This window comes from Rosa chinensis, chromosome 7, assembly GCF_002994745.2.
Source record: "Rosa chinensis cultivar Old Blush chromosome 7, RchiOBHm-V2, whole genome shotgun sequence".
In the NCBI taxonomy this organism is placed as follows: domain Eukaryota; kingdom Viridiplantae; phylum Streptophyta; class Magnoliopsida; order Rosales; family Rosaceae; genus Rosa; species Rosa chinensis.
In genome coordinates this window covers 923,492-944,543 of record NC_037094.1, presented here as the reverse complement: position 1 = coordinate 944,543, position 21,052 = coordinate 923,492, and the positions used below count along the sequence as shown (strand labels likewise).

Here is a 21,052-nt window from a genome sequence, read left to right as displayed (position 1 = left end):
TGACAAGGACAAAGTAGGCAGCAACACTAATGATTTGAAACACAATCCCAGTTCCAGTTAAATTTATATTTAATCGGATCCATCACCGTCTTTATCGGGGCCTTCTCACTCTCTCTATCAGACCAAAGTCACCCAAAAACAAAGGCCCAGACACTATCTTCTTCACATTTGGCATAAAGACATAAAAAGACTTCAAATTTCAAATACGAATCGAGAACCAGAACCAGAAAGAAGAGAAATATGCTAGATCCAAGAAATGACCTGCTTCCTCCACCTGTATCTCCCACCAACTCCTCCGTCTCCTCCTCCGATCTCGACACTGAGGTATCTCTCATTTCCATATCATGTCTAGTTTTTCGAATCACTAAATTGCGTCACTAATTTATTTTCGCCCTGAATTTTTCGGATTTTCTATTTTTCAATCATAGTCTACGGGCTCATTTTTTCATGATCGGAGCACCACCTTGGGAACTTTAATGGGAGTGAGTTTCCCGGCGATAACGTTCCGAGCGCCGAGCCAGAGCCGCCGCGAGCTCCAGTCCGCCGGCAGCACCAGCGGCGGCGGCTCGAGGAAGGCGAAGAAGCCGAAGAAGAAGAGCGCCGCCGCCGCGGTTGCCGGAGTGACGGAGCGGCGGCGGAGGTGGTGGAGTCTCTGCCGAGACGACGGCACTAAGCCGGCGTCTCTTGGAGAGTTTCTGGAGGTGGAGAGGCGGTTCGGCGACGGCGCGTTTTACAATACGGCGGCGGAGCTTGAAGGGGTGATGGTGGCGCAGCAGCCGAGAAATGGAGGGCAGATGTTGTTTGCTGATGGGAGAGTTCTGCCGCCGTCGAATGTGGACGACGGAGCTTCTTCGTCGACGGCCGGCGTTCTGTGTAGATTTCCGGTTGCTCTCACTGCCATCTGTAGTGGCGGTTTAGCGTAAATCTTTTTAATTTTTTATTTTTAATGACGATATTAAATCTCTTACTTTGTCTCGGTGTATTTAACTTTTCTTATTGTGGAAAATCAAAAATGGAGAAAAGAAAAGCAGAGTTTTGGTTATTGGTGTGTTTTGCTTTCTTCCTCATCATGTCACATTGAAGAAGTGCCAAGTCACATAAAGTTATAGATTTGCTTTGTGTAAAGTCGCGATTTAGAGTATAATGCGCTGCTTTACAAGTTGCTTATAATAGCAATAACTCAACTTTGGTGATAATTTATTTGATTTGATATCCTAATCAATTTGTTCGTCTAAATTTTTCTTTTGTGGAATTTATTTCCTTTAATTGGGGCGATCTTGTCATGTGGCATGTTCGTTGCATCAATTGAATATCAAAAGCATAAAACATTTATGTAAAACACATTTCTGCTAACAAAGGGTTGAAAATATCCTTATTGATTACAAAATCATGAGAGCTTCTAGTGATGGCTCAATAAAAATTTTCAAATAATTGGATGAGTCGACCTAATTTTAATTGAAATATTAATTCTACACTGCACAAGTCCTCTAATGATAAATTTGAGTCAACAGTTTTGTTTGACCGCCCCAACGAAACCGAAAGAGTCTCATTTCTAGCGGGTAGAAGAAATAGAATTGGAAGTGTTCAACTTCAAAGTCATTGACCAATTCAAGAAGCTAGCTAGCCCAAGTTGTGAGAGGACCAAGGAGCGATGGGTTGTTCACCAAGTGAAGGGCCATGAGAAAGAGACATTGACAACTATCAATTATATTTCCAGTCCATTTCAAAGATAGGGAAAGTCACTAACGGCCCTATTTCAAAAAAAAGAAAAAAAAGATAGGTAAAGTCACTAACGGTTTCAGCAATGTTTTAAAACAAAATTCAAAATGATGTATGATGACTATGATCCATAATTTGCAAATAATAATGATGTTGATGGAACACTAATCATACCAAGGTTATTATTAATATATGGAATCTACAAACTTGGAAACCAAATTGAGAAGAGACTAAATAGTACAGATGAGCTGTCTTATTGTTTATATGCTTTGCTTGATTGGCTCTGGCTGGAGTCTCTAAATACCAAAAAGGTTCACCTTTCATTTTCAGAATTAGATCAAGACAAACAAGACAGCTCTGTATTATGTATATGATCCCAACCACATTCCTTTGATAGAAAATATATATATAAGAAACAGCTAATCTTGTACATGCTGGAAACCTGGATTAGAATCCTCATTACATGAATTGACTCAGCTTCACTTAACTTGTTCATCCATTTAAGCCAGGTCATGAAGCTAATAAACTAACAATTTCTAAACTCAAAGACAAATTATACATTAGGTAACACCAAAATTTAATTTATTAAGAAATGAGGAGGATCAATGTGGACATGTAGTACTGGTTTCAACAATGGTCTCCAATGCAGGCTTCCATGATCTTTGCTTTGAGTACCTCGTCTCCAACAATGGCACTAACGAATTGCTTGCCGGACTATGATGATCAGAACCATCCAATGGCTTTGATTCTGAGTTGGGAAACATAAAAAACTCGCTGAGGACCGGAAAAATCTTGCTGAAGTTGTTGAAGCTTCCTCTGTGCTTGAGTGCCCTTGAAGCCTTGTAAGTTAGGGCGCTGAGTTCTTCATGTGTGAGAACTGAGTAGAGCAAATCCATGGGAAGAAGAAAGTAGAATCTTCGTCTTTCCAGTTCTTCATCGGCTGTAAGGCCATGGATTCTGTTCCCTACTCTGAGGCTGCTAGACTCAACCACAAACTGGCCTGAATGCTCTAGCATTAGCTCTGCTGCTTTGATTGGTCTGATGTAGACTTCCAATCTTCCATCGAAGAATAGGACCTTGACTGTTGTACTGTTTGAGAGTCTTGAAGGAACACAAGAAGCTGCTGCATTTCCCATATTGAGAAACAGAGAGAGAGAGAGAGAGGAGAGCAGAATAGGGATTAGTTGGTGACAGAGAAATGTATGGTAGATGGGCATTGGTATGGAGTTTCTTTGAATATATATAAGCGAAACTTGTGCATGCATGTATGATGGTAGTTGAGACTAGAGAGAGAAGGATTTGTCGGCTATCAGCTAGTACAAGGATACATGTCACTCAATAGAATTCATAGCATAGAAATTTCATACCTCCTCCTTTAACTGTAAAGATAGTTTAATATGCATTGTTCATTTCGTAATACATAAATTTTACAAATCAATCAAGTTTAATAATAAAATTGAGGGATTTCTCCAAGTCTAGGACTTAAGATGAGTACAGTTTTGTGACCATGTTACACAACCAATTTATAAAAAATAATTAAATTTAAAAAAAAAAACAACAATAGATATCAAACTAACAGAGGCGTAAAATTTTTAATTACACGGCCCTACAATTTGGTTGGATGGAGAACCAATCTACAGAGACGAGTAAGCTTAATATGTCCTATGACTGACAGGTATTTTAAATGTATGAAGCGATTTCAATTGGATTTTGATCTTTTGGCAGTAGGGAGAGCACATGGTGAAGCATGGATCAACAGTTGGGGACTGTAGAAGGGTTCACTTACGGACAACACCAAACGAATGATTGGACATGGTAACCAACAATTTCTTTGATTTTATTCTTGGCTAAGGCTAAGGTACTACAGAGGGTCACCTAATAGAAATGAATACAATAGGATTTTCTGGAGAGAAGAGAGAGAAAGAGGGCATAATAAAGAAGCAATACATGTATCTATATTTGCAGGATTCGAGTGAGAGACGAATATGTAGGTAGAGGGGTGACAAGGTCAAATCTTTGCTAGTTATGCAGTCACTCTCCAATCTAGGCTGCACTGCTAGCATTAGCATGCAAAATATTCCATGATCCATGTTACAAATGATTTGAGAAACCAAACTGTAATGTGATCAACTGTATTGACATGATTAATTAGTTGGGAAATCTAAATCTTAGCTAGGTTTTGTCATTTAGTGAAACAAATCTAGATCTTTGATATTGGTCATCCAAATAATTAAGCTCCAACTACGTCCAACAAGAAATTAAACCAAACCTCTTGGTGAGATTAATGGGATTAGGTCCTATAATGGGACAGCCTAGCTTTTGCAAGTGTGCTTCTTAAGATAGGTGAATTCAAGAATATTGAAAGTTTTATTCAATCCGGAGAGTTGATTTGGAGAGATGAATTGTTACATCACTTATCATATATAATGTGCTTCACATAATGAATTAATCTAACAACTTACGTCTCTAATATTTCAGTACTTTAGATCACTCTAAAACTTCCGATTAGAAAAAGAACGAAACCAAATATGTGGAAAGCCTAGACTTGCAGTATGCTTCTTTAAGACGAGCAAGTAGTGTGTTTTACTTGAAAACCAAATAGCTATGAAGCTACTGATCGACAGTAATTTAATGTGACGTCCCGAACCCGAATTCACCGGTTTATTAGTCACTTGGACGGTGAACGATCTTTACTTTCACTTTTACTATCGTTTTAGTGCTTTTAGTGGCCCTAAAAGTTGGCTTTTTATTCGGGTCAAAATTTGAGAAAATATTCTTCATGAAAGTTGTAGAGGACGTTAAACGGAGCCCATGCATATGTGGTACGTAAAAATCGGAGTTCGTATGTAAAAGTTATAAGCGAAATACTAAAGTTACTGTTCATGTAGTAAATTTCTATAAATAGCCAAGTTACTGTGGTAAGTTTCCATTTTTGGAAACCTACCGGCCTTTTCTCTCTCCTCTCTCCCGATCCTTTCTTCCTCCTCCGGCCCGATTTCTTCCTCCTCCGGCCACCCCACGAAGGAATCCGGGCACCTGCAAGCTCGCCTCTTCATCCTTGTCACTCCTGTGGTGGTGTTTTGCGGTGGCTCGGCCGGTGGAACTCGGAATTGAGCAGTGAAGTTCACTGTAGCAGTTTGAGAGTTTTGTCGATTTCCGGCGATTCAGGCCTTCTCCGGCCATCAAACTGGCGTTGAAGGTTCGGTTTTTGCCAATGATCATTTCGCCCCTATCCTTGAGCCATGATTTGCAGTGTGGAGGTCGAATCGACGATTTCAAATTCTTGGGTTCTTGGGTTTTTCTGGAAAAATTTCACCGGCCAATTTGGAGCCCTTCAAGGTAAAATTGAAACTTGTTGTAGTTATGAAAAATGTTGGGTCTGTTGTGTAGGTGGTGCTGCCAAAATTTGGTGGCCATCGGAGGGTGTGGCCGCTGGCGCTTGGGGCCCACGCGCTGCCACTGTTGGTGGCGCGTGGAGGTGTGTAGGGCAGTGTTTTAATTTCAGTTTTTAGCCCATTAAATTGTAGAAATGTTGTAGAGCTTGTATGTGAAGTTTAGTGAATTTTGGAGGAATTTGGAATTGTTTATGATTTTCTGAAGTTTGGAGTTTTGTGATTGAATTGTGGGAAATCCGACCGTCGGATTTCCCTCGTTTTCATTGTGGATTATGTAAATCGAGGAATTGGTGTTAATGGTGAAGTTTGGATTAAATTGGAGAAGAAATGAAAATGTTGATTTATAAGAATAAGACATTGGAATCGTATTTAATTCCAGATTGTTATTCACGAATTATAATTGTCTACAGGGCGATATACCGAGCTATTGCTGGATGAAGGAACTCGTATGCGTGATCGCCTAAATAGTACTGTGAGTGAACATTTATTTTAAATTAAATGTGCATGCAGTATATTATTATTTTTTCGATTGAGGTTTAATTTATTATTTGAATTATTGAGTGTTATGACTTTATGAGCTTGATTTCTTGAGATTTATTATGCTCTATGAGTTACGGGATTTTTAGTGAATTTCCTTCCCGAGGGCTTTCAATAGATTTTCAAGCTAATTATTTATGAGTTATTGAGTTGAGAAATGATTTTCGGGAAGTGACTGATTCAGAAAATATTATGAGAATTATTGATTTCGAATATCAGTTTTTATGATGATATACGAGTACGAAGGATTTAGCAAATATTTGAGCATGATTGAATTATCGAGATTTATTGAGTTTTGAGCTCCGCACTTATCAGCCTTGAAGTTAGATTGAGATTTATTTCCGAAAGCATTTATTGATTTACAGAGTATTTGATTGATGCTTTCGAGGATTTATTGAGATATTGAGGTTTGAGTTAGCGAGATAATCATGAGTTATGTTTTCGGTGAATTTTTAATGATTTATTGAAGTAATATCGAGTTTCTTTCCGAAAGCAAGTATTGAAATAGCTTGTTTCCAGTTTATTGAGGAGGCTATCAGTCAGCGCATGCATGCATTATCTAGTTGGCAGTCCCTTCTAGGTAATAGTCTGGTTGGCAGTCCCTTCCAGACTACAGTTCGGTTGACAGTCCCTTCCGATGCGTCACCGGGTTGGCAGTCCCTCCCAGGTGACATGAGGTAGTAGTTGGCAGTCCCTTCTTACTACCTGTGGTTAGTTGGCAGTCCCTTCTATCCACCGCCTCCTGTTCCTGTTGGCAGTCCATTCCGATGCGTCATCTGGGTGGCAGTCCCTCTCAGATGGCATGAGATGACTAGACAGCAGTCCTTTCTAGTCATCAAACGAACCTCTTGAAAAGGATGTTTTAAAAAAGGATTGAGGATGAGATTTTATGAGATTGCAGTAAAGATGATGATTAAAAGTATTTTACAAGATTGTTACTGCATGTGAGATTTTAGAGAATAACTTGTGAAAGCATTAAGTTTTACTTATACATTCGAAAGTACTTATTTTTCGTCCACTCACTCTAACGGTTTTTAAATGTTTTCCCCTGGGCCCTTCGGTTTTAAATGCCCAGTTTGCAGGCCAGTTTAGCTTGAGGTCGAGCGTACTTGGGGTTGAGGCATAGCTGTCATAGCTTCCGCATTATAAAAGTATTGGTCGTTTATCTTGTATTCTACCTTCTTGTACGCCTAAGAAATAGATTGCTCTGATAACTCTTGAGATTAATATTCTTAAGTTCAGAATTGGTTGTGAAATGGGAGATGTTGTGATATAGGGAGCAGGGTGGCTTCAGGAGAATAAGGATGGATGATTTAGAAGTGTAAATGTTTTTCTACAGGTTTTGGGTTGTCCATTTTTAGGAGAAGTTCTGTTAAATTTTTGGTAGAATTTCTTCTAAGGTGGGCCCCGCAGGGCCTCTTCGGATTTCAGGGTGCCGGGGCGGGTCCTATCATTTAAATTCATTGAAAAAATACAGTAAGAGCATCTCCAACAGTAATACTTATATTCATAGCTAAAATTAGCTAAAAATGAAATATAACTAGTTAACTATTGAGTTATGCTCCAGCAGAATACCTAAATCTCAAGTTAAATTTAGATTTTAGTTAAATTCTCTCTCATCTCTAGCTAAATATAGCTAGAGAATTTAGCAAAAGTTAAATTTAACTTTTGTTTAAGTATTCTGCTGGAGTAGAATTTTAGCTTAAAATTAGTTAAATATTAAATTTATTTCGAAATAAGTAGACGTGGACGTGTCAAAATTGCAGAATCAGAGTAGCGGTGGAATGAAGGGCTTTGTGCACCAGTCATCTGCAATCCATTAACGGTTGCTCACCTCTCTCTCTTCTACCAGGTACTCTCTCTTCTTCCTCTTCTTCTTGTTTTGAACGACGGAAGTTCCATTCTTTGATTCATGTCTACTTTATTCACTGAACTATAATGTTTCTGAGTAAGGAAAACCCAAGGAAGTCTGAAAAAGGAGTTTAATACTGCTCAAAGTTGATTACTTTTCCTCATTTTCTTGTGTTTTGAATTGGGTTTGTTCTGTATTTTGTGTTCATGTGAAGAAGATGGCAGGGATGGCATCTCTTCCACATGGAAATACTGCAAATTGTAGCTTACTATGTGAAAGGGGACCTGTTTCGTTTATGGGTATCTCAGCTCTTCCATTGACACAACTGAGGGTCAGAGCTTTTGATGGTTCGGTGAGAGGTCAGTTGTACTTTTGTTTTCTTGAATTTATATTAGCTTCAGCTATTTGGGATTATTCCAAAGGATTTCCCTCTCAATTTGGGTTTAATTCTTATTTATTTATTATTGTTGCTGATTATATATTCTGCAAATCTTCGGCTTATGGTAGAATTGATAGGTGGTGTATTGCTTAGCTCTGAATTGTATTTTTTGCTTTAAAGCCAGCCATTTTTGTGATAAAGCTAAACTTCTTTGCTTATAACTTGTCAGGTAGAGCTATAACTCACAGCTTATGTAGAAAGGAGACATCCCCTTTCTGGGGTAAAGGTTCCGACAGAATCCACAACATGATGTCAAAAAAGGTGGTCATTAACATCCCCAGAAATAGCAATTCTTCGAATTCTAATGGGGAAGAAGACAACTCCCCTGATAAGGCCAAGGTATGCATGGGCAACTAATAATGAATGACTTTCTTTTCCATAATTTTAAATTGCTCGGAAACATGAATATGAGTCCTAAGATGTATCCAGAGGAAAAGTGGTGTATGAAGGATGATTCTTGCTCCCTGCATACAGATTTTAACCAGCCCAGGAGTTGGTATATTCAGTATATATTGATATAATCGTTCAGTTTAGTGACTAGACAATACATGTATTTCAAGTTTTATCTTTGAGAAATCAAGGTATCTAGTGTAGCCAAATACTTGAGTATAATGAATAATACTTTCTCTACATCTGATTTGCAAATCAACATTGCAATCCCAAATGTTAAGGTTCTGAGTGAAGACTAAAGTTGTCATCTTTGGGTCCAAAGCTTACTGCTTTCAATGTAATCACAGTGACAGAATTGGTTAGCTTTCACTCTTCCTACAATCTTAAGCTTCTAGGATGTGGGCCGATAAACTTTTTGTGTTCTAACAGATGCCCCTCCCCCTCGCATGAGAGGAAATCTAGGGGATTGGAGTAGACCTCCTGCTCAGTGACAAATCGCTATTAGTAAGATGGGTCAAACAAGTATGCTAGATAAATCCTATCATTTACTCAAATCTCTCAGGGAACAAAAGATGTAATAGATTCATCTCTTTTTCTTGTTATATTTTAGCAGCAAAAGTCTTTTGGATACTCGAGGAAGGATGTTATATTGATTGGAGTTGGAGTAACTGTTCTAGGTGTTGGCTTGAAAAGTGGATTAGAGGTACTGACTTTTAACCAGCTCATTCCTTAAGCTAGAGCAGACTCTAGTTTTGTAACTTTTCTTTCCATGATCATGTATGCAGTTTGTTGGAGTCGATCCTTTACAAGCAGGGAATGTCGTTCAACTGGTATTGGTGTTGGGTCTTACAATCGGATGGATTTCTACTTATATTTTTCGAGTTTCAAATAAGGAAATGACATATGCACAGCAATTACGTGACTATGAAAGCGCAGTCATGGAGGTATCTTTTTCAGTGTCAAATTCTTGTTCCTTTTCTTTCTCTGTAGTAGTCTTAACGGTTCATTGTTATATCAACTACAGTCAAGAATCTCTCTATCTCTCTGTTTAATTTTCAAATGTGAATGATTTGGATTATGTTGTCTGCTAAGTTGGATAAAGAAATGACAAAATAAGTATATTCTACTTGGTAAAAGGGTCATGCTTAAAGAAAGAAGTATGTTGCCTTTCCGTAAACTGTAATGCAATCTGTTTCATAAAACAGATAAGAGTTTTGAACACTGTTACATAATGTTCCATATTGGAGTACGAAGTTTCTCTGTATTAGTGGAATGTACAACTTAGTGAGGATTTATCTTGACACGTAAGAAAATTGTAGGCAATGTCTAATAAGAAACTTCACAGTAATTGTTATTGTTGTTTTCAATGAAGTTATAGTTTATAACCAAGCTGCAGCTGTTCACGTATAGCCTTCAAAATCTAATGAATTTTCTTGTTTGTTTGTACATGATTCTTATGTTTTTCACTGAAAACCCAATGGGGTCAAATTTCTGTATGTGCAGAAGAGATTAGAAGGCCTAACTGAAGCAGAACTAGAAGCGTTGCTTGAACAAGTTGATGAGGAGAAGAGGCGCCTTGGCGAGAAAGTAAATTAAAGCCTTAAAAGGACTTGTATAGAGAGAGTAGTGAGCTTACAGATATATTTTGAAAGTTTCCCTCAATTGTATTTTGATAAAAGATCACACAGGCAAAGCAATGGGTAATGTCGTATTCTCTTCATTACAGTAGTAAAGGTGCAAAGGAATTGGGAATGATTCGACTAAAGGGGCATTTATTGTCTGAACAAATGTGGAAGAAGAAAGTATCATCCAAGTAAGTGGGATGTAGATGGATTGATGTACAACATCACACAGAAAATGACTATGGGACAGTTGGGTATGTATTTAACGTTTGATTGTCTCTGATCACTTATCCATTTTTGAGCAAACCAAACCACATGAAGCTGCAGATTTCCCTTTCATCTACACGGTCACACTATCCTTGTTTGAGCCCACAAAGGTAGGTGTCATCCATCTGCCGACAAGTCGGAGGAAATGGGGCTGTGAAACCGTACCAAAGGCGGAAACTTCATTCCGGAAATGGGCAGTCAACCCTCTATAGCATTAGAATCAACTCTTTACGGTCATAAACTAGTTCGAGACTCTTTATATGTGCATCGTATTGGTTTACTTGATGTATTGGTATATTAACGTAAGAGCGAGAAAACCTGAAAAATTAACGAACAATCCGATGTTACCGGCCCAGCAAAATAAACGAGCGATAGGTTCGAGTCAGTTGGGGCAGAACCATATCACGTTGCCAAACAAACGCGTGGTGGGGACGCACAGGTGTTTGAGTGCATGTAGCCATGTAGGCCAGGTGTCAGGTACATTACGCCTTCCCTTCCCCTGATCTCTTTTTTCTTTTTTTTTGTAATTTTGTTTATTCCCGAAGATCAACCCAATCATTATCCCCATTTTAATTTTAATTCCCCTATTCTCACAAGTCACAAACTATAAAGTATAAACCGTCGTCACCTCCTCTTTCTCTCTCTAAAGCCCCTCCCTCTTTCTCTCTCTAGATTCTTAATACAACGAGAATCACAGAGAGGATGCGATTCCGCGTGGTGAAATCCCGATATTGACCTCGAAGCCGCCGATGGCGATTGTGACCGGAGATCGGTACCTGGAGAAGCTAGTCCACTTCGTGGAGCAGCAAGCCGGTTCTCTGATCGACGGTTCGTTAGTGCTGAAGCTCAACCCGGCCGGCTTCCACTACGTCCACTCCCGCCTCGAGGCCTTGCACGAGCTTGAGAGCCTCCTCGCCGGCGCTCCCGTCGACTATCTCCGAGCCTATGTCTCCGACCTCGGCGACCACCGCGCCCTCGAGCAGCTCAGGAGGATTCTCAGGCTCCTCACCTCGCTTAAGGTCGTTTCGGTGCTGCCGGCGCCGGCCAGAGACCCCACGCCGCTGTCGTTTTGGCTGTTCGGGAGGCTTAGGGTTTTGGAGCTTCGGGGATGCGATTTGTCCACGTCGGCCGCGAAAGGTCTGCTCGAGTTGAGGCACACCTTGGAGAAGATCATCTGTCACAATTCAACTGTGAGTTTCAATTGATTTTGATTTAGTAGTCTTGTTCACTCTTCAAATTTTGTGCTATGTTTAAGGTGTAGATTTTCAATTTTCAATTTTCGTAGTTTTGTGCACAATGCAAGTATCTGTGTATGTTTCATGTGCTAATTGACATCAATAATGCATGTTAGGATGCTCTGCGCCATGTGTTTGCGAGTAGAATTGCAGAGATAAAGGACTCGCCACTATGGCACCGGTTGTCATTTGTTTCGTGTGCTTGTAATGGCTTGGTTCTGATGGATGAGTCTTTGCAACTACTTCCGGCAGTTGAAACTCTTGACCTCAGCCGAAACAAGTTTGCAAAGATTGACAATCTTCGCAAGTGTGGCAAATTGAAACACCTAGACCTTGGTTTCAATCATCTGAGAACGATTTCGTCATTTGGTGAGGTACTGAAATTTAACATCCGATGCCTAGTTGACACTAGATTGAGAATACATCTCCACACATCTATAAACTTTGAAATTATTCGTTTGGAATCGGAATCAAGAGATATGATAATCATATAAGTTTACAGAGAAGTGATAATCCCAGTTTGTTTTGGTCTACTTTTATTTATGTTTAATTAGGAATTCGATTTGAACCAATTTTGTTGGACCATGCAGGTCACCTCTCGACTACTTAAACTTGTTTTGAGGAACAATGCTCTAACTACATTGCGTGGGATTGAGACTTTGAAGTCCCTTGAAGGGCTTGATGTTTCCTACAATATTATTTCCAATTTTTCAGAGTTAGAGTTCCTTGGTGGTCTTCCATCTCTACAAAGCTTGTGGCTGGAAGGGAATCCATTATGTTGTGCCAGTTGGTATCGGCCACAAGTATTCAGCTATTTCTATAATCCAGAAAAAGTAAGTTATGATTTATTTAATATCTCTTTAGACTCTGTTTAGTTATATCTCTTTGTCTACTATGTTTTTAATATGTAGAGTTTGGAGCATTCATTTCATTTTTATCGTCCATCTGTATGTTATCTAACTTGTTTTCTTTCTGTTGTATGGCTGAATAGTTGAAGTTAGATGATAAGGAAATCAGCACCAGAGAGTTTTGGAAGAGGCAACTAATTATTGCAAGTAGACAGAAGCGACCTGCCAGCTTTGGGTTTTATTCTCCCATAAAGTGTGATGACAAAGGAGATGCAAGTATCAACAGAAGAAGGGTAAGCCCTTGTTAGAGATGTTGGGAGATATGTACATTCATTAGTATAGAAACATATTTACAGTTACTGCTGCACTTGAAGTGAAGATGCCTGACTTTAGACACTTAATAAGTAAATTAATCCGTTATTCGGAAAAGATTTCTGTATGGAATGGATCTTGTTTAGTTTTTGATAGAAAGTATTTGTGCTGTTTGTATTATCATATACTCTATTGTTGACTGAACATTTATGATGTCTTGCATGATCCTATATTGCAGAAAAAGGTGTCTCGTCTTGCTTCCATTGTAAGTGAAGAAGGGAGCACATCTCTCTGTTCTGATCAGGAGTCTGTGTCTTGTGACAATGAGATTCAAAGCAGAGAAGAACTTGTTATATCAGATGAGGAAGCTGAAATTGTTGATTTGATGACTAGAGTTGAGCAAATGAAGAAAGAGCGCTCTGTTCTTTGGTTGCGAGAGTTCAAAGAATGGTTGGATCATGCTCCTGAGGATTCTGTGGACAGCAATAGACATAGCGGGACGACATTGCATATTGGCAGGGAAAATTATATAAAAGAAAAGTCAAGCTGGAGGCAGCTTGGTGAAAACTCCAGATTTGTTTCAGACTATGCTCAAGCATCAGGAGATGAGAGTAGTACAAATGTTTTAGATTCAGATAGTTCATTTATGGATATGTCTACTGGTTTGCATGCCCATCACTTTGATCAAACAGGTTCCTTGGGAAATGCTGGTTTTGTCATCCCAGTTGGCATGGATAGAAGAGATCTGAAGGAAACCCTAAAAGATAGTTCACGTGAAGGAACAAGTAGTGTCCCTTTACGAGCAAAAAGTTTCCATGGTCACATATTCACCGGTCAAAGAGGTCATAGGATGGTCGAAAATTTGAGTATGTCATTGACTTCTATAGATGATATTTCTGAATCTCGCTCCTCGTCTGTGTGCCCGGGATCACCACCTCATTATCAAAAGGACATTCTCAACCGTCGTCATAACTTGGAGGAAGAAATTTTACAGTTATCTGCAGAGTCATTTTCAGTGGCATCATCTGATAGTAATACCAGCTGTAGTGAAGACGATAACTATGAGTCTAGGCAGTCCATTCCTGAAGGTCATCAGCTACTGAATAAAAATATGGAAGAACATCCGTCTTCAGATCCTTTTAGGTTGTATGACATGAGATATGAGGTTCCACATGTAAGAGGAAATGACAGGTATTCAGTTGGAATAGGGGCAGAGAAAATTTCAAATTCAGACCTATCGCTGCAATCACATGCCGGTGATGTTCCTGGTCGTGCTCATCATGGTGAGATTGCTCATTTTGTTGATGAAGAAGGTGATTTGTTAGAGAGGAGAAAACGCAGACAGAAAATAAAAAGAAGAGTTGTTACACTACTAGAAGATGACAGAATGGTTAGGCAAGCAGAAACATTACCAACATTAAATGGTAATATAGAGAATCATGTAACAATACTGGAAGATGAGCAAGATAGTCGATCTTTCTATGGGATTAACCTTGAAGTTATTGGTAAGAACCAGATGTTGACAAATACAAGTAATATCCCACTAATAAATGATACTACTGGATCTTCTGGGGCTGAATGTTTCTCTTCAAAGAGTGATGAATTTATTGAGGACTATTTCAGAAAGAATGTTGCAGATATGGGAAGTAATGAAATTTGCAAGCAGTATATGCGCTGCTATTGTATACTTGAGTTGGATTCTCTATACAGAGAAAGGTAAACCGTTCTTTAATTTTTACCTCCAAAATTGTGTATGTAAATAGAGAGAATCTGTCAATGTAAGGTGGCCATGCTATTAGCTGAAATTATGTGGCCTTTTCCTTTGTTTTCTCATGTATACAGGTTACCGATTGTTTGTATTCTCTTTCATATTTTGGGGTTCTCTGTTTTGAAGTTTAGCCTTGCACTACTGTTGTTATTTTGGCCATGGTGAAAGTCTTTGATAAAATGCACAACATGTGTTTCATACTTGATAAAGCTGTAGTTTGTTTGTCTAGTAGGCTGTCTTGGTACGAGTGTGTTAGAGTGCATGCTTTTCATATTTCCATTATGACTGTCCAATAGATAAGTTATATTTGATAGTCTTTTTAACAGATAAAGGGCAGAACAGCTTTATTTCGAGTTTAGCATGATCTGTTTTTTGTAAATGGTGTCTTATGTTGAATCAGGCATTGGACCTCTTCTGCTTTAATATGCTTATATTTCTTTTGTTTTATATGCAGAGAAGTAGCTGTCTTGCTTAGCAGTGAAAACAAAGTGTATGTGCTACTAATTGGTATTGGAGGTGATGGATCAGGTTAGGTTACAAGGTCTTTGCAATTGATTTATATCTCATTGAACAATCATTACTTGAAGATTCCCTCGTTGTTTGGTTAACTTTTTGACAGCTGGTCTTGATGGCAATCATGTTTTGCAGGCACCATCTTGAATTTGCAGGGTTCTCATAGGGTTGAAGACATAAGAGACGTCGTAGTTGGTGTAGGACTTCAGGTTGTGAGGTTAGTGAATAAGGGTACTTTTAGCACAGATGGAACTATTAACAGTTCCCTAACATTCTTTTTCCTGTTTGCTTAGGGTGTATGTCGAGGAGAGTGCTACCTACCTCTTTAAAACCAGAAGCATTGAAAGTTCAAGACAGTTACTTTCAACTTTAACAGTTATCGATTCTTACTCTCCAATCGATAAATTTTGTTTGAGGAGGTAATTGCTTTATCTCCCCTCACATACTAGTCGGAAATACCTATTGTCTTGCTTTATCCTTGTATATTTTTTTTTTGGAAAGATATCCATGCATGTATATGTCTTAATAGTTCATAGAAATGTGCATATATCAATTTCTTTGTTATGATAGACTGGGGTTTTGGAAATTTAAATGGCAGTTTGGAGCAGGTTCAGGTTGGACTATTTGAGAAACAAATATGTGGAGGTTCAAAACTGAGCATATTCCAGTATTCTATGGTGCAGTTTTGGTGTAGTAGTAGTGAAGGTATGATATATTTAAGTACATATATTGAAGTGTGATACAATGAAGTTAAAGGGACTCTACTTATCGAAGTACTAAAGTTTCAATTCTGAAGAATCATGAACTATTTCCTGTTTTCCTTTAAAATTTCTTTTGCAACTCTCATTTTGAAATTTATATCTCACAGATGGATCATGGCTTTCAAGATCAATATTTGTGGCTGGAGAGCATTTATTTGTGTGCTTTGAAGACCTCATGCAGTTTAGCTCTTTATCAGAGGATACATCTCTACCACCATATTTTTCACTTGACTTGTGCTGCTCAATTGCTGACATATCTGAGCTGGTAATGCCTCTAGTTCACTGTACCTTTTTCTTAAATTTTCATTGTAATTGCTTTAACATCATTGTGATCAGCACCTTCTCATTCTTGATGTCCATAGTTCATATGTTCATGATGACACTCTTTCCAGGTTGTTGAGACCAGGGGAAATCGGTGTGTAACTTTAGCTGTTGAGTGTGCAATGTCGGAATTCTGTTCTTCACCCAGAGCCGGGAAACAAGACCCAGGTGAAAATGACATAAAGACAGCTTCAGGCTCTATGACTTGGAAACTCAAGTGGTTTTCTGAAGAGAGTCCGTTCAAGTTTGTGGCATTGTTGAAGGCAATCCATGCCGGGTTGACTATATCTCCTTTGCTGATAAGATGTACATCATGACGTAATTTTGGTTTTCTTTTATTCTGGTTTTGTTAGTTTCGTGCCCTCTGGTTTTTCTAGTTTCGTATTCATTTTATTCTTTCTGATAGGGTTTTGTTTTCCCATTTGGTTGCCTATTATAGCAAGTCTAGGAATTCTTTGATTTGTATCCACTTAGCAGTTCTCTTGTCGCTACCATTTTGTACAGTGCATACATCAAATGAAATCAAGTCTTAGAGCTCTTGACCTTTCCCCTGTTCAGCTCCAGTTTTTGTTTCCAGTAAATTCTTATTTTATTCGAACGATAGGGCATTTTATTTTTGGGTTTTGACGCTGGCCATGGACAGAAATGAGTCCTGCAACTTGGATCGGAGATTTGGCATGGTATAAATAGTTAATGTAAAATCACAATGGGGTGAATAACTGAAATTGTTGAAGATGGTTACAATCTAATACAAGAATGCAGAGCATCACATAGGCAAAAGGAATCACAAATGAATTTTTTTTATCATTATCCGACCAACACGAATGAATGCTTTCTTCTTTATTGTGCTGCAAGATGAAGATGGTAACAACCGAAAAACCTGACTCACAGGAAACTTCTAAACTTTACGATCAAAACTTTGGCCTTCCCTTGTTCCCAAACATCCTGGAAGATCAAGTTACAGCGGTCAATATCATATACGGTTTCTTTACTTCTTCCCACGAGACCTCTTCCCTCACGAAAACAAAGAAGGAAAAAGGAATGAAACACAAGAGTTCCTTATTCTAAAAAGTTTTGTTGTCACTGGTGGAAGTCATCTTTTGAAGCGGATACGGGTTACTGGGATTGACATCTTCATGTAGTCTTCGATGTAAGTAGTATCCTCAAGAAGTCCACCAGTACGAGCAATTGCAGGAACATCAACATAGAACCACTGGCCAGAGTTTGATCATTTGGTGGAACAAATATACTAGGCTTTTCACTCCCTCGTATTACCCCAACAACTTCATCAGGAGCACGTGTAGGGGGGTGATCCTGTATATGCGCTGCTATTGTATACTTGAGCTGGATTCTCTATATAGAGAAAGGTCAAGTCTCTTTTGTTTTCTCCTGTATACAGGTCACTGGCTGTTTTATTCTCTTTCATGTTTTGGGTTCTCTGTTTTGATGTTTAGCCTTGCACTAGTGTTCTTATTTTGGCCTTGGTTAAAGTCTTTGATAAAATACATGTGTTTTATACTTGATAAAGTACTGCTGTTAACTTGCTAAATAGTTTGGGATTAGATTAGTTTGTTACTTCTGTAACTTGCTACATTATTTGAGAGCTTTTATTGAACAATGCATTTCATAAGTAGATCAGATTTCCTAAAATTATGTTGTGCAAAACTTCAAATGCTCTTTCTAAGATATAAGAACCAATAAAGTTGACATCCAAAACAACATCAAACAACATATAGACCCTAGAAATTTCTAGTCTTCATATATTCAAACGATATTAGAACATTAACTATTTCTGTTGTTTGAAACTAGATAAACAACATACTAATTTTAGGTATCTGCTGTTTGAGTCTATTTTAGACGACATTCAATTTTTAGGTATTTGTTCATCTGAGTGCATATCAAACGACATACATTATCTGAACTTTAATCAGATATCAGCTTACTAGATGACGGACAATTGAACTATCAGATGATTATCTGTAGTTTGATGATGTTATTGACGTATTGATTCCTCATCTGCCACCCACTTAATATCTTCACTTCCTGAGTACTAACAAATACAGATCAAATAGATTGAAAAGAAATATCTATCACGCAGAATATCCATACTTCATTTGCCTTTTATTTTGGGGTCATGTAAATGGAAGACGTGATTTTTCTTCCTTTTCTTTATTCCAGGTCCTCCATTGCTATTTTTTCTTTTTCTTTTTGTAAACTTGACCAAGCAAGTAAAATTTATTTAATAAAAAGAAGGTTACAAAGAGAAAGAAGGGAGGACAGGCATAGAAAACACCGCTAATCTCTTATCAAAAGAACACTAATTAACGAAACTGAAAATTAGAAAGATCTAAACGAGCCCTATTACAATAACTTACCATAAAATCTGGAGTTAAATCCCACCAATTAAAGCCATCTGATGAAGGACCATAGACTCCATAGTTACTTAGTTAGTAAGGGCCTCGATACTAAAGCTCTGCCAATGTGAGGCTTATAATATGAGAATTCAGTTGCAGGACCGCAGGAGATAGTAGCTAGTACGTGGTGCTCGATCATTTTTATATGTAGGCAAAATCTGTCCTCGAATTCATGAATAATCAATTTTGATATTGAAGAAGATTGAATTTCCGAAAAGCGAAATCCAGGAATAATATACCAAAATGTCGGGAGTTTATTGTATTCCATACACCATTAGTTACGTATTGTGAAGTTGGATATCTATGGTGATCGAAATAACTGGAATATATAGATCACCTTAATGGGTTGACTGAGGCGGCTACTTGACTTGCACTCAATCACTTGCTCTATATATGAGACAAGCTTAATGCTTTCAGACAACCATGCATCAATCATTCATAAAAAGATGAATATCTTTCGGACCCAAAGAAAGGATAAGAGAAAACAACAAGCTAGGTATGCAGAAGATTAATTCAACGAAAAGGTAGGACTTAATTTGTAGGAATTTTCCCTCTTGTTCTTTTTTCTTTGAACATATCCTACAGTGTAAGAAACGTTGGAATATCTTGGACTAGCAATAGATCGAAGATAGTGACGCCTACAGTGTTATATACTAGACTAAAATGATACGTCATCTCCTCTTTACGTCTTTTGCAGGACAATAGTTTATGCATATACATACATATATACGTGGATCTTCCAAATAAGACTGGTTAATTAGAACAAGTTCACCCGTTGGGTCATTAGGTAAAATATTATTCACTATTTTTTTTTATGTTTATTTCCATCATCTAGGTCAGTTTCGTGACCTACAAACTGACCAGGTCAGTTTGTAGTCACAATGTCAGTTTGTAGGTCACAAAACTGACCCAGAAAGTGACTCAAGTCAATTTGAAAACTATGTCAGTGACCCAAATGGTGGAAATAAACATAAAAAAATAATAAATGGTATCTAACCTAGTGACCCAACGAGTGAACTTGCTTAGAAGTGAATCTTCTTAAACTTGCAAACTGAGAAGAAACTGAACATGTTCAACTTACCTTTCAAGGTAGCTATGCAACTTGCGACTTTCGTCTTATACCAAGTATTTATATGTGGAAATCTGGGTCAAGATAATATGCTGATTCTCGATTGTGGAAATTTGTTCAAAATTGTCTACGAGTCTCCACCAATAAAATGGCACCTGAGTCAAATGGGAAACCGAGGTAGGGCCTGAGACTCACAGGGGCTCTAGTTCTTGCCTACTCCAACTACTGTTCGTGTAGATCGGACTTACTGCCCATCCTACCTCGTCCACATTTTTGACAACCCATATTTCTCTCAATAGAGTCTTTCAGTGTTCATGTCAATCAATTAGTGTTCACTTACCATATGCGTAAAGCTTGTTTTTGGAGCTAAGTAGCAAACATACGTGTATATATGGTGCAGGTGCCAAGATGGGTGTCTGTTATGCATGGTATGGTGGCAAACAATTTACCACCCCCATGAGAAGTAATATCTCTTTACAACCAACATAACATCGAAAGGATACGGCTATATGGTCCTGACCATGACGCCCTCGAAGCTCTTAGAGGCTCCAACATTGAGCTCATGCTTGGTGTAGAAAACGAACGCCTCTAGAACATTTCTTCCAATCAAGCCAGTGCTGATGATTGGTTCCAAAAAAATGTCAGAGCCTATGGCAATGCCAATTTCAAATAATTTGCCGTGGGAATTGAAATAGATGCTAAAGGTCCGTTAGCACCATTTGTTGGCCCTGCCATGGAAAAGATTCACAATGCAATCTCAAAGGCTGATCTTGCAAACAAAATTAAAGTCTCCACTGCCGTTCAACCTGTAATTCTCCAGGAATCCTACCCTCCATCAAAAGGATCATTCAGGCAGGATTATCGACCATTTCTTGATCCTATCATTGGTTTCCTAGTGGGAAACAAATCTCCATTGCTTCTAAATATGTACCCATACTTTAGTTTCATTCACAACTTACCGAGCAAACATTGACCTTCGATATGCATGCTCTTTTTACATATCCATCGGTTTTGGTTCAAGATGGCCAGCATGGCTATCAAAACTTGTTTGATGCAATTCTTGATGCACATGCATTACTCTGCTTTAGAGAAGGCCGGGGACAGTTCTTTGACAATTGTTGTATCAGAGACTGGTTGGCCCTCCGCTGGTGGTGATGGCCAAGTGACAACAAAGGAGAATGCGAGAATTTACAACTCAAATGTGGTCAAGCATGTCAAGCGTGGTACTCCGAAGAAGCCTGAGTTCCCATAGAAACTTACCTATTTGCAATGTTCAACGAGAATCAAAAACAAGGGGAGAAGACTGAGAATAATATTGGCCTCTTTTACCCAAGCAAAAAGCCTGTTTATCCCATCAATTTATTCAACTAAGAGTTTTCTATGATGATAGGCACTTCTTGTGTGGAACGATGCGTAAGTTGAATAAAGCTAGGTTACTTGTATCCTAATCCTAAACACGGTAACAACCAAAATATATGTATGATGTATCTCTAAAAAAATTAAAGCTAGACAATGCAGTATATAGTCACAATAAAGAACTTTGGTGAACTCTTATAATATCCTGCATGCTTGGATTTTTTTTTTTTGCAT

General features: G+C 38.4%; 4 protein-coding genes and 1 pseudogene across 13 annotated transcripts; 4 read left to right on the top strand and 1 right to left on the bottom strand.

The window, feature by feature from the left end:
• The first annotated feature begins 92 nt into the window (after nucleotides 1–92).
• Nucleotides 93–1,042, top strand: LOC112179279 (uncharacterized protein At3g17950). The gene is made up of 2 exons (XM_024317650.2): nucleotides 93–324; nucleotides 429–1,042. The coding sequence occupies exons 1-2, from the start codon at nucleotides 241–243 to the stop codon at nucleotides 921–923; spliced, it is 579 nt and encodes a 192-aa protein (XP_024173418.1). The 5' UTR covers nucleotides 93–240; the 3' UTR covers nucleotides 924–1,042.
• Nucleotides 1,043–2,059: 1,017 nt separating this feature from the next.
• LOC112180714 lies at nucleotides 2,060–2,945 on the bottom strand. The gene has a single exon (XM_024319275.2). It carries the CDS (start codon nucleotides 2,934–2,936, stop codon nucleotides 2,322–2,324), a length of 615 nt encoding a protein of 204 aa, XP_024175043.2. The 5' UTR covers nucleotides 2,937–2,945; the 3' UTR covers nucleotides 2,060–2,321.
• Nucleotides 2,946–7,375: 4,430 nt separating this feature from the next.
• LOC112178956 lies at nucleotides 7,376–10,052 on the top strand. 4 transcript variants are annotated; one of them, XM_040510411.1, is made up of 6 exons: nucleotides 7,376–7,503; nucleotides 7,718–7,862; nucleotides 8,112–8,281; nucleotides 8,946–9,035; nucleotides 9,118–9,276; nucleotides 9,836–10,052. In XM_040510411.1, exons 2-6 carry the CDS (start codon nucleotides 7,721–7,723, stop codon nucleotides 9,926–9,928), a joined length of 654 nt encoding a protein of 217 aa, XP_040366345.1. In that variant the 5' UTR covers nucleotides 7,376–7,503; nucleotides 7,718–7,720; the 3' UTR covers nucleotides 9,929–10,052. The 4 variants fall into 4 exon arrangements, with proteins under 4 accessions (XP_040366345.1, XP_024173006.1, XP_040366346.1 ...); XM_024317238.2 differs by having other exon boundaries at nucleotides 8,943–9,035; XM_024317237.2 differs by having other exon boundaries at nucleotides 7,396–7,503; nucleotides 7,721–7,862; nucleotides 8,943–9,035.
• A 157-nt stretch (nucleotides 10,053–10,209) lies between these two features.
• LOC112176515 lies at nucleotides 10,210–16,528 on the top strand. Of its 7 annotated transcripts, XM_040510410.1 has the most exons (12): nucleotides 10,210–10,698; nucleotides 10,894–11,411; nucleotides 11,573–11,830; nucleotides 12,047–12,289; nucleotides 12,448–12,597; nucleotides 12,855–14,332; nucleotides 14,839–14,912; nucleotides 15,033–15,114; nucleotides 15,191–15,316; nucleotides 15,496–15,602; nucleotides 15,766–15,923; nucleotides 16,051–16,528. In XM_040510410.1, exons 2-12 carry the CDS (start codon nucleotides 10,971–10,973, stop codon nucleotides 16,294–16,296), a joined length of 3,363 nt encoding a protein of 1,120 aa, XP_040366344.1. In that variant the 5' UTR covers nucleotides 10,210–10,698; nucleotides 10,894–10,970; the 3' UTR covers nucleotides 16,297–16,528. The 7 variants fall into 7 exon arrangements, 3 of the variants coding, with proteins under 3 accessions (XP_040366344.1, XP_024170241.1, XP_024170240.1); XM_024314472.2 differs by lacking the exon at nucleotides 10,210–10,698 and having other exon boundaries at nucleotides 10,783–11,411; XR_002926963.2 differs by lacking the exons at nucleotides 10,210–10,698; nucleotides 15,496–15,602 and having other exon boundaries at nucleotides 10,781–11,411; nucleotides 16,051–16,192.
• A 125-nt stretch (nucleotides 16,529–16,653) lies between these two features.
• On the top strand, nucleotides 16,654–20,833 carry LOC112175186 (annotated as a pseudogene).
• The last annotated feature ends 219 nt before the right edge of the window (nucleotides 20,834–21,052 follow it).

What these genes read in the sequence shown, in the direction of transcription:
- LOC112178956 (XM_024317238.2), top strand. Translation starts at nt 7,721, where the DNA reads ATGGCAGGGATGGCATCTCTTCCACATGGAAATACTGCAAATTGTAGC. An exon ending in TTTTGATGGTTCGGTGAGAG is followed by an intron (nt 7,863 to 8,111) that starts GTCAGTTGTACT and finishes ATAACTTGTCAG; the next exon opens with GTAGAGCTATAACTCACAGC. An exon ending in ATGAAAGCGCAGTCATGGAG is followed by an intron (nt 9,277 to 9,835) that starts GTATCTTTTTCA and finishes CTGTATGTGCAG; the next exon opens with AAGAGATTAGAAGGCCTAAC.
- LOC112179279 (XM_024317650.2), top strand. Translation starts at nt 241, where the DNA reads ATGCTAGATCCAAGAAATGACCTGCTTCCTCCACCTGTATCTCCCACC. An exon ending in CCTCCGATCTCGACACTGAG is followed by an intron (nt 325 to 428) that starts GTATCTCTCATT and finishes TTTCAATCATAG; the next exon opens with TCTACGGGCTCATTTTTTCA.
- LOC112180714 (XM_024319275.2), bottom strand. Translation starts at nt 2,936, where the DNA reads ATGCCCATCTACCATACATTTCTCTGTCACCAACTAATCCCTATTCTG.
- LOC112176515 (XM_040510410.1), top strand. Translation starts at nt 10,971, where the DNA reads ATGGCGATTGTGACCGGAGATCGGTACCTGGAGAAGCTAGTCCACTTC. An exon ending in TCATCTGTCACAATTCAACT is followed by an intron (nt 11,412 to 11,572) that starts GTGAGTTTCAAT and finishes AATGCATGTTAG; the next exon opens with GATGCTCTGCGCCATGTGTT. An exon ending in GATAAATTTTGTTTGAGGAG is followed by an intron (nt 15,317 to 15,495) that starts GTAATTGCTTTA and finishes TTTAAATGGCAG; the next exon opens with TTTGGAGCAGGTTCAGGTTG.